This window comes from Trichechus manatus, unplaced genomic scaffold (genome assembly GCF_000243295.1).
Source record: "Trichechus manatus latirostris isolate Lorelei unplaced genomic scaffold, TriManLat1.0 scaffold00168, whole genome shotgun sequence".
NCBI classification, from domain to species: domain Eukaryota; kingdom Metazoa; phylum Chordata; class Mammalia; order Sirenia; family Trichechidae; genus Trichechus; species Trichechus manatus.
In genome coordinates this window covers 2,555,500-2,567,849 of record NW_004444104.1, presented here as the reverse complement: position 1 = coordinate 2,567,849, position 12,350 = coordinate 2,555,500, and the positions used below count along the sequence as shown (strand labels likewise).

The 12,350-nt window shown below is 40.1% G+C and overlaps 1 protein-coding gene across 1 annotated transcript in view; it reads left to right on the top strand.

The window, feature by feature from the left end:
* The first annotated feature begins 8,070 nt into the window (after window positions 1–8,070).
* MTMR6 (myotubularin related protein 6) overlaps window positions 8,071–12,350 on the top strand; it is a 63,196-nt gene continuing 58,916 nt past the window's right edge. The window contains exon 1 of the mRNA XM_004386580.2: window positions 8,071–8,175. Within this exon, the coding sequence (XP_004386637.2) occupies window positions 8,152–8,175 (24 nt within the window). The 5' untranslated portion in view covers window positions 8,071–8,151. The remainder of the gene's footprint in view (window positions 8,176–12,350) is intronic.

Genomic DNA, 12,350 nt, shown 5'->3' with positions numbered 1-12,350 from the left:
GCCCTGAATTTGGACTTTTAGACTACTTTGACTGTGAGGAAATAAACTTCTCTTCATTAAAACCATCCACTTGTGGTATTTCTGTTGTAGCAGCACTGGATGACTAAGACACCCAGGTAAGTGAACTTTGCTGGGCTGAGTGCACCTCCTCAATCTCAGAGCTATAGAATACACAATATGATCACTTGAATATGGTATCTAGTGCCTGAAGACAGGAGCTAATGCTTCATCCTTCACTTCAGTCTCCCCAGTGAACACAGCTTTATCCAAATACATCTCTGAACTCATGGCTGAAGAACTGAATGAGGGTCAGCAGGTAACCAGACATTTCTGAGGGTTCTAGGATTCCTTCTGCTTCACGCACACATGCACACATACAACTATGTTTCATTGAGCATTTATTGACCTAACTACTTTCATTCATTATTTCATTTAACCCCCCACAAATAACTCAATGGGGTAGATAACTATAAGTATCATTATTTATAGATAAGTAATTTGACTAATGTCACACAGATAGTAAATGGCATAAATGAGATCTGAGTTCAGGTATCTTTTACTCCTGAGCCAGTTCTGATAACATGCCTTCACGTTCTGGCGTAAAATACTGAGAAATGTAATGAAGTGAAATAGTCTCGCTTTTTAAAATGATTTATGCTTATGTAAAAAGCACCAAGATTAGAAAGTATGATTACTTTTATAACATTCCATTAAGCTGGTAAACAGTAAACATAATTATAAAAATATCAACATTTGATTTTAAATGTGAAATGTTTTCTCACGTGACAATCATAGTATCAGACATCACTTATATCTTCTAAAAGGGAACTAAGTTGTTTTTGTTTTTTATAGTGTAAGAATAAACACTTATCATAGGGAGAGAAGAGACTGATTCCTCATTATTTCAAACCATCATGATTGTTTACTTGATATTTTTTGTGTATTCGCTACTTTTTGATGCCAAAGAAACCCCCAAAACACTCCATCTTTAATTTAAATGCAGGGTCAATTAAGAAAATGATTTTTTTATTAAAGTCATCAATAACCATCCCTTAACAAATTTAAGTTGTTTTTTGTGGGTACATATAAGGCAAACATCTAGGTGTCCCCAAGAACTTGGATACTAAAGGAAATTATAAAGACACACATCAAAATGAAAATGATTCAAAGCAGAGCTATGCTGAGTCTCCATAAAAAGGCAGCATGGCGTCTAGACCATGGCTGGAGAGGAACCTAACTGACTGAGTGGAGTATCTAAAGAAAGAAGAAACTTTTGGAAGATGGGTTGGTCAGCAATGAAGCCCAGACAATTTGTCTTTGCGGTTGGTACATTTCAATAGTGTACACAGATGCATCAACATCTTGGCTGAATGACAAAGGCCTCACATATCATCTGGCTAATTTCCCTTGCTCTGAATTCCTGCTAACTAAGCAAACATCTCAATTGTAACCTGCCTTATAGCTTTACAGGAAGAGAACATGCTGATCCTCATGCCTGTCTGCTTTAAACTTCTGTTTCTCCTGTTAAATGATTAAATTGGTATTCTGATATTCATTGGTCTAATTAACCTTAAAGAACAGATTTATTCTTGGCTGCTGATCTTCTTTCAGTTAGTTGTAAGTCACAGTGAACTCTTCCGCTGTATTAAGTGTAACTGTATCAAGTGCCCTCTGCAAAAACGAGGAGATCAGGACAGCAGGAAATATTTAATCTGGTGAACTTTATTACAAAGGTTTTAAGTGAAGGATAGGATTCAGAAACACTGCTGCACATTGCAGTCTGCTTAAACTGGATCATATGCTTTATAAACATTCATTATAAAACAAATCTCAATGAACAAACTTCTCCTTTCTAATGTCTCTTTATTTCACTTGAGTAAGCCCTCCCCCCTTGGAGTGACAGGGGAAATGGGGCTCTTTGTGTCTTGCAGTGATCACCAGGGGAAGAGCTAGTGACAGAGAAGCACTGCCATTTGGCCTGGATCATTTGGACCGTATATGGCACCCACCTGGGGCTTCTACTCAGGCTCTCGTACTGCTGCTGACAGAATGGCTGTTTCCAAAGCTCCTGGTTCCTGTTCATGTGCATAAGACCTTCAAATAGTGACTTAGGGGATCCCCAACAAAACTGCCAACTCCCCACTCTGTCATTATATAGTGAAGTTCACTATTTAGGGTTAGTTAGACTGATGATTATCAGAATACCAATTTAAGCATTTACCACGAGAAGCAGAAGTTTAAAGCAGATCAGCATGTTCCCTTCCTGAAGCTCTTAGAGGAAAACTTCTAACATGAAAGTCAGAGAGCAAAACAAACCTAGATGGAACGTGTTGCTGTGTGCCATCGAGTTGACTCCTACTCGTAGTGACCCCATGTATGTCAGAGTAGAACTGTGATCTATAGGGTTTCCTAGGCTGAAATCTTTAAGGGGTAGCCCTGGTGGCACAGTGGTTAAAAGCTCAGGCTGCTACCCAAAAGGTCAGCAGTTTGAATCTGCCAGCCACTCCTTAGAAACCCTATGGGACAGTTCTACTCTGTTCTATAGGGTCATTATGAGTTGTAATTGACTCAACGTCAATGGGTTTATCTTTACAGAGCAGATTGCCAGGTCTTTTCTGTGGAGCTGCTGGATGGGTGTAAACCACCAACATTTCAATTAGCAGCTGAGCACTTATCCCTTGTGCCACCAAGGCTCCTTAGATGGAAACTAGAGAAAATAAATATAATTTAGGAAACAAATAAAAACACTAAAAACTATTATATGCTTAGGGAGATGACAAGATCTTACATTTACAAAATAAGAACAAGGTGCCATAAACGAAGGAAAATTTATGTTAAAAAAAAAAAAAAAAGAGCTCTAGGCCTAGAAGCAAAAGCACCCCAGTAGCAATGAGCACACCCAGCACCCAGATCTTGGTTTCCAATACCATTCTCCAGTGAAAGGAACGTGGGCTCCCTAGAGAAATGGATGATTCTAGGACTGGAGCAGGAAAGATGCAAGATGAGCCTGGAACCTCTTGCAGAGCCAGAAAGTATGGAAGTGTCCCCACCTCCTACATACTACTTACATTGATGGGGGTATGTCAGAAGGCACAGAAGCCAACTGAAAGAGCTCCCAAGGTCAAAGCTGGAATAATTTGAGCAAGAAAATAAAAAAAAAAAACCAGTTGGATTATAACCCAAAGTATAAAGAAAATCACCATGAGTCCCCACTGATACAAAGAAGTGAATAAATACGTAAATGTGGGAGAACAGACAAATCTCCCCTGCTGAAGAATCCTAATAATTTATGTAGAAACTCCATACTCCTTGGGTGTGGGCTGTGCATAGTGATCTCCTGCCAAAGAAAGCAGTATGGACATGGGAAGCTGAAATATACGAAGGAGAAGGTGTGATCAGGCTTGGAGGAAGACTCATTAATGACCTGCAATATGCAGATGACACAACCTTGCTTGCTGAAAGTGAAGAGGACTAGAGGCACTTACTGATGAAGATCAAAGACTACAGCGTTCAGTATGGATTACACCTCAACGTAAAGAAAACAAAAATCCTCACAATTAGACCGATAAGCAACATCATGATAAACGGAGAAAAAGTGAAGTTTTGGAGGATTTCATTTTACTTGGATCCACAATCAACGCCCATGCAAGCAGCAGTCAAGAAATCAAACCATGTATTACATTGGGCAAATCTGCTGCAAAAGACCTCTTTAAAGTGTTTAAAAGCAAAGATGTCACTTTGAGGACTAAGGTGTGCCTGACCCAAGCCATGGTATTTTCAATCGCTTCTATGCATGTGAAAGCTAGACAATGAATAAGGAAGACCGGAGAAGAATTGGTGCCTTTGAATTGTGATGTTGGTGAAAAATATTGAATATACCATGAACTACCAGAAGAACGAACAAGTCTGTCTTGGAAGAAGTACAGCAGGAGTGCTCCTTGGAAGTGAGGATGGTGAGACTTCGTCTCACGTACTTTGGACATATTATCAAGAGGGCCCAATCCCTGGAGAAGGACATCATGCTTGGTAAGGTAGAGGGTCATCAAAAAAGAGGAAGACCCTCAACAAGATGGATTGACACAGTGGCTGCAACAATGGGCTCATACATAGCAATGATTGTGAGAACGGTGCAGGACTGGGCAGTGTTTCATTCTGTTGTACATAGGGTTGCTATGGGTTGGAAACGACTTGATGGTACCTAACAACAACAACATTATTTTAACACTTACCCATAGAAATTAAAACATATAAACATAACTTGTTAAAGGCTCAAACTAACAAACACTCTTACTCTCTTCCAGCAAAATACATGGATTCTAGGACACTTTATCTTACTCTTGACTCAGATACTTGAATTTTTTTTTCAACCTCACAAAACTTTATTATTATTGTTTTACAGTCAATGTTTGCTTACATTTACTTATTTATTTGCATCAAAAAAAATTGAAGATAAGCTAGATAACTGGGATCTTCTAAAAATTAAGCACTTATGCTCATCAAAAGCCTTCAACAAAGGAGTAAAAAGAGAACTTACAGACTGGGGAAAAAAATTGTCTATGACATCCAACAAAAGTCTAATCTCTAAAATCTATAGGAAATCCAACACCTCTACAATAAAAAGACAAATAATCCAATTAAAAAATGGGCAAAGGATATGAACAGACACTTCACCAAAGAAGACATTCAGGCGGCTAACAGCCACATGAAGAAATGCTGGCAACCACTAGCCATTAGAGAAATGCAAATTAAAACCACAATGAGATACCATCTTACCCCCAACGTTACTGGTATGAATCAAAAAAACAGAAAATAACAAATGTTGGAGAGTCTGCAGGGGGATTGGAACTCTTACGCACCACTGGTGGGAATGTAAAGTGGTACAACCATTTTGGAAAATGATATGGCGCTTCATTAAAAAGCTAGAAATAGAAATACCATATAATCCAGCAATCCCACTCCTAGGAATATACCCTAGACAAATAAGAGACGTCACGCAAATAGACATATGCACACCCTGTTCATTGCAGCATTATTCACAATTGCAAAAAGATGGAAACAACCTAAGTGCCCATCAACAAATTAATGGATAAATTTTGATACATACACACAATGGAATGCTGTGCAATGATAAAGAACAATGATGAATCTGCAAAACATCTCACAACGTGGATGAATCTGGAGGGCATTATGCTGAGTGAAATAAGTCAATCACGAAAGGACAAATACTGTATGAGACCACCACTATTACAAAACTCATGAAAAGATTTACAAACAGAAAGAAACAATCTTTGATAGTTACTAGGGAGGGGAGGGGTGGGGAGGGAAAAACACTAGACAATAGGTAAGTGATAACTTTGGTGAAGGGTAAGACGGTACACAATACTGGGGAAGTCACCACAACTTGACCAAGGCAAGGTCATGGAAGCTTCATAGACACATCTAAACTCCCTAAGGGACTGAGTTACTGGGCTGAGAGCCAGGGACCGTGGTCTCGGGGAACATCTAGCTCAATTGGCGTAACAGTTTATAAAGAAAATGTTCTACATTCTACTTTGGTATCATCTGGGGTCTTAAAAGCTTGTGAGCAGCCATCTAAGTACTCCACTGGTCTTACCCAGTCTAGAGCAGGGGAGAATGAAGAAAACCAAAGACACAAGGGAAAGGCTAGTCCAAAGGACTAATGGACCATAACTGCCACAGCCTCCACCAGACTGAGCCCAGCACAACTAGATGATGCCTGGCTACCACTGCTCTGACATGGATCATAATAAAGGATCCTGGGCAGAGCCAGAGAAAAATGTAGAACAAAATTCAAACTTAGGAAAAAAAAAAAAAAAAGACCAAACTTACTGGTCTGGCAGAGACTGGAGAAACCCTGAGAGTATGGCCCCCAGACAACATTTTAACTCAGTACTGAAGTCACTCCTGAGACTCACCCTTCAGCCAAAGATTAGACAGGTCTATAAAATAAACAACACACATAATTCAACCATGTATACAAGACTAAATAGGCACACCAGCGCAGGGGCGAGGACGAGAAGGCAGAAGACGACACGAAAGCCGGACGTACGGAAATGGTGAACCCACGGTCGAGAAGGGGAGAGTGTTGACGCTTTGTGAGGTTGGCAACCAATGTCACAAAACAATACGTTTATAAATTATTTAAATAGAAACTAATTCGCTCTGTAAACTTTCACCCAAAGCACAATAAAAAAAAGAAAAATCTTAATTTCTTTTTTATGTTAGGTCTTCCATCCGTGATTACTTCCCTTATCTTGAAATATACTTTTAAAATTTTCTTTAGCATGGGTCTGCTCAGGGCAAACTCTCTCTTTTAGCAGTATTTGTGTTTCTTTTGAGGTGTGATGGTGTACCAAGACTAGTTCCTAGGAGGCTTAATCTAATTCTTATTACATACATACCTCACAACAGTAAGCAATTCCATGGCAGAGAATGCTGTACCTACTAAGCTTCTCCAGTGCTGTGGCAATTTGTCTCAAAACAAAAACAAAAGGAAGGCAACTTGTATAAAAAGAATGAATGAACTTTCGTAGGCAAAGTGAAACAAAATTTTTAACTAGAAAGGAAAATTAGAGAGGCCTTTGTAACAAATAGTAAGAAAGATGGTATAGTAATTTCCTTCCTAGACATTTAAAACTAACATTTCCTAATTACAAACGTGAAACTCTTTAGTACAGAACATTTGGAAAACGGGCTTCTCAACCACTGCACTACCTGCATCTCGGGCGGGATAATTCTTTGTTGAGGGGCCCGTTCTGTGCCTTGTAGAATGATTAGTGCATCCCTGGCCTCTGTCCACTAAAGGCCAGTAGCACCCTCTACTCATCACCCAGTGGTGACTCCAAATGTCCCCTGAGAGGCGAAATTCCTCCAGATTGAGAACCACCAACACAGAGGAATTAAAAAAATCACCTGTAATCCTACCACTGATAAATGTTAGCTTTTTGTTTACATAAATAAAAATCACATTGCACTTACTGTTCTGTAGCTGTTGTTTTTGTTTTTTGTTTTTAGTCGGTAATACAGCATCAACATTTTTGTTATGTAATGTCCCTCTACAATATGATTTTTAATGGATGTTAGTGCTAACATTGTATGGATGTGCCATAATTTAGATAACTTATTCTCTAGTATTGGAGAATTTGATGGTTTCAGATTTTCCTCTCAGGAATAAGATACACCAAATATACTTAAAGGGCCCTGGTGGCATGGCTGAAGCCCTTGTGGCATGGTGGTTAAGTGCTATGGCTACCAACCAAAGGGTTGGCTAGTTCAAATCCACCACATGCTCCTTGGAAACTCTATGGGGCAGTTCTACTCTGTTCTACGGGGTCGCTCAGAACCGACTTGATGGCGAGTTTGGTTTTTTTGGAGGCATCGTGGTTAAGCTCTGCAGCTAACCAAATGGTCAGCAGTTCGAATCCAGCAGGCGAAGGAGCGCTGGTGGCACAGTAGTTAAGTGCCAGGCTAACTGAAAGCTTGGCTGTTTGAACCCACCCAGCAGGCTCCGTGGCAGAAAGACCTGGCAGACCATAAAGACTACAGCCTAGGAAACTCTGATTCTACTCTATCGCGTGGTGTCACTATGAGTCGGAATCTACTTCACGGTCACACAACAACTAATATATTTGGTTATTTCCTTAGAACAAATTCTTGTAAGTAGAAGTGTCTCTCAAAGTAAACTGAAACTATTTAAATATAGTGCTATCTGCTGGAATAGTGCTAGACTTCAGTGACATCCATTTTCGCCTTCCCCTTCCAATTGTTCTTTACGGAAACACGATCCATTTTCGCTCACAGAAAAAGTGTTTTCCAGACTCGCCCCCTACTCTTGCGTCCTCGGCTAGCTGGAGGACAGGGGGCAGTCTTCGGTCCGAGGTTAGTGAGCCATATCATTCCTCCACTAGCAGGAGGCGCTGTGGGCGATCGCCTCAGCGAAAGCCCCGCCCTGCGCCCCCTTCTGCGGCAGCCCGGCTTGCGGAAGTGTTTCTAGGAGACGGTGCTCTCAGGCTGCGCCTGCGCAGTGGACGCTGGCCGGGGCGGGTCGACGGGCGGAGGCGCTGGCCGGTTGAGGGAGTCGTGCTCTTTGGGGCGCCGGTGAGGCGGGCTGCTGGCAGACGTTTCGTCGGGATGGAGCACATCCGTACGACCAAGGTAGTCGGGCGCTAGCGAGCTGGCGGAGGTGGGAGGTGACAAAGGCTCGACTGCCGGCCGGGGTTGGGGACGGCCGGGCGGGGCCGACTCCGGGCGGGGGCCTGGCCGGACTGGGTCTGGGTGGGGAGGCCGGGCGGGACAGGGTGTGCTTGCTGCGGGCGGGCGCACAGGCCTCTTGTCCATAGGAGTCGAGCCTGGCTGCAACCCCTGGTGTCGGGGTGCGGACTGTTTGGGCTGCGGGAGAAAGTCGCGAAAAATTTGGGCGCCGCCCTCGCAGCGCTACAGTTTCTCGGACACATTTGGAGCAGAGGCCAACATCGCGGCTCCCAGCCCTTAGCCGCCTCCAATATTTGGAAAGCCGGTTCTGATACGATGCTGTATAGCTTTTCCGTGTTAGTGCTTCATTGTTCCGTGCCACAGATTCTTGTTGCAAGTTTTGGAGCAGCCGATATCAACACTCCGACGTGGATCACTTTCTTGTCTCGGTCTCCAGTCACTTAGATTTGTTTTTTCCGTCTCTGCCTGATTCTTTAAGGAGCCCTGGTGGCGCAGTGGTTAAGCTCTCGGCTGCGAACCCAAAGGTCGGCAGTTCCAGCCCACTAGCGGCTCCGCGGTAGAAAGATGGGGCAGTTTTCTTCCATAAATATTACAGCCTTGGAAACCTATGGGGCAGTTCTCTGCCCTGTAGGGTCGCTATGAGTCGGAATCATCTAGATTGCAATGGATTTGGGCTTGACTCTTTAGTTATTATCTTAAGTGTCAGTAAACCAAACCCGTTGCAGTCCGGTCAATTCGGACTCAGAACGACCCTATAGGACGGAGTAGAACTGCCCTATAGGATTTGGAAGGCTGTTATCTTTAAGGAAGTAACAGAAACAGATCGCCAAGTCTTTCTCCCGTGGAGCTGGTGGGTTCTAATCGCCAGCTTTTTGGTTAGCAGCCAAGCGCATAACCATTGTGCCACCAGGACCCCTTTTAAGTGTCAATAGTCATCTTAGTAAAGGAGTTACGGAGAAGGCAAAAATATCATATATTTTAAATGATACTGTTGAAATTGTTGTCCAGTGGGATTTATTAAATCCCATGCTTAATTTTTGTGGGAAAGACATTTAATTTGAGAACAAGTATTCCTTTGCTATTTTTACAAATAAAAATTAAAAAAACAGGCATCAAAATATTATCAGATTTCTTTACTAACAACATTTTAGTTAAACTTCAACTTTGGGAAGGAGAAAAACATGAATTGGGACCAGAAGAATTGAATCATGATTTTAAGATCACTCTGAGCCTTATGAAATCAGGAAGAGGACCCACCTGTGAAGCCTCACTTCCTCCTCTTGCTGAAACCATCAGTTACTGCTCATCTTACAGTTGCCATTCATTTAGGGAGCAAGCAGGCAAAAGTTATCTTTACATGTTCCAAGGAGAATTTGAGATCTGTGCCTTTAAAGGAAACCCTGGTGGTGGTGTGGTTAAAAGCTATATCTGCAAACCAAAAGGTCGAAGGTTAGAACCCACCTGGCGCTCCTTGGAAGCTCTATGGGGTGGTTCTAGTCTGTTCTACAGGGTTGCTATGGGTCAGAATTGACTCGAATGCCTTTAAAACGTTCCAGAAATGTTTTAAGGTGCACTTGGAGTTTTATTGTAGCTCATTTTGACATTGTACGAATTATACTGAACAAAATGGGAGATGTTAAAAATTGGTTCTTTTTAAAAAATAACTTTTTTTTTTTAAAGAAAAGGTAAAATAACTCTAGAATTCAAGTTGCTGGCACTTAAAGTTCAAAAACAGAAGGATGGTCAAGTACATAACCAAACTAGTAAAAAGTGCAAAGGTGGAAAAGAGTGCTAAAGTATGAATCAGGTCAGGTTCTTGTCTTGGTTCCATGGTTCCAGATGTGTATTATATAGTAGTTGTGTGCACATGGCTTCCTTCTGTACCACATTGAACCTCATCTTTCCATTGTTCATCATGCTTGCTAACAGTGAATAGTACACAGTAGAAAGCCAGTAAAAGTGAACTGAATTTAATTGGCTAGAGTAATCCTATTCCTCGGTGATGAGAATGAACAGAATTTTGGAAAGTCATTAGGATCCTTTGCTTATTTTAAGCCTTTACTCCTTAAATTTATGATGAATATGTATCTTTGTTTTTACATAGGTAGTTGTAAGCCCTCTACTTATTTCCTTGAAGATTGTTGCTGATGACTTTCATTTCATTTTCATGTTCTTCCTCTACCTACCTACAACTTTCTTCAATTAACCTTTGATATAGTCTTGTATTTTCACAATGGGTCTATGCTGGGTCATTAGGTAAGGTCCTTTTTTGTGCCTTTTTAAAGACTAAGAGATTTCTGACTAATTTTTAATTAAAATTACTTCTCAAGTGTGTGCATTTATTACTTTGGATTATTTTTCTAGCATTTGACCGCTGCTCTGAATAATCTTAAGTGGGTGCGTGTAGACAACAATTAAATATTTACTAGGTACCTATTACTACTAGGCTGTTGTGAGTCGGAATCAACTCGAGGGCAATCGCTTTGGTTTGCTTTTGGTTATTATGTGCCAGGCACTGTATTAGACATTGGTATATAACAGTGAACAAGATAGACCTCATAATACATTCTAATAATTGTTATACAGGCTATGACATTTTCTTAAATTATTATGAATCTATTGGGAAAATAACTTATTCTTAAAAGGTCAATTTGGACATAGCCAACTTGTATTTCTGTTAGACATAGCCTTCACCTGGACATAGTTAATTTCCTGCAAAAATAATTGTAAATATTGCAAAACCAAAAATGGATTGCTTTAGGTTCATTAGTGATTTTGAACTCTGTAGTTTAGTCAGTATGATCAAGAATTAACAGTAAAGTACTATATAACAATTTACTGATTTGTTCTATGTGGTTAACCTAGCTGTATTTGAAAAGTAATAATTATCATTTATTGAGCAACTGTGTGTCAGTATAGTCAATGATACAATATTCTGTTAATTTCGAAGTATTTACAATTACAGATATGTTAATTTATGTAATATTCTAAATAACCCTGCCAGTTAGGTATTATTACTTCCATTTACAGATGAGGAGGAGATGTTAGAGAGCTTGAGTAACTTGACCAATTAGCTCATAAGGAGTAGAGTTGGGATTTAAATGTTTTGTCTAACTACAAAGACTATATACTTTTTCCACTGCCTCTCTAGTTTTAATTTAATTGTTAAATTTTTATTAACTTTCCATCAGTAATAAATCCTAATAATAGGTCTAAGAGCCTTCTTCCTGAAACCTGTTCTTGACATTTGTAAATTATATTTAATTAGTATTTTTTAAATTGTTTAGGGTCATTGTATATTTAATTTCCTGCTAAACACAGTATTTAAGCTGAGTATTAATTAAGTGGCTTTATAGTTAGTTCTAAAGTTCAGGAACAGTTACGTCATCCTGTTTTGGGAAATCAATTAGTAGTTAAAGAGGAACATCAGCACAAATGAAAGAGCATTTCCAAGACATTCTTAGGAATTGTGTAGCTACTGCTTATCACTTGAGCTCAGATTTTGCCATAGTGAGATAGTCCTGCGAAGAAACAATGAGAAATATGCAGAGCCAGTTCCTCTTTATGTGGTCTTTCTCCTTTCCCTCCCTGGCTCTGGAATTTTGGATGGCATCATATATGGGTGTCAAATGATATTGTGCTATTTGTGAATGGAACTTTACAGAATGGAATGGAGGATTGTTTTCCTAAGCTATAGGTGAAAGACTGCTTCCTAGAGTTTGTTACAGAATAGAATGTCCCATGAATATCTGACTCTACTAGGGCTCAAATTGAGTTATTCCAAAAGTAATGCATAATTTGTTCTTAATTTACACTCTCTTTTTCTCATTAGAATGTGAGATCATACACGTATGTATATAAATATAAGTTACCGGTTATGAAGAGGGAAGGAGACACAAAACTAAGAATAAACCAAGAATAAGAAGAAACGGATACTATCTTAATTGTCTGTGAAATAAGAGCCAGTAGGTTTTGTGGAGCATCTGAATACCTCCCCAAGTAAAGTACAATTTTTTTTTTTTTTTTTTAATATTTTATTGTACTTCATGTGAAGGCTTACAGAACAGATAGTTTCTCATGTAACAGTAACACACATGCTGTTTTATGACATTGGTTAA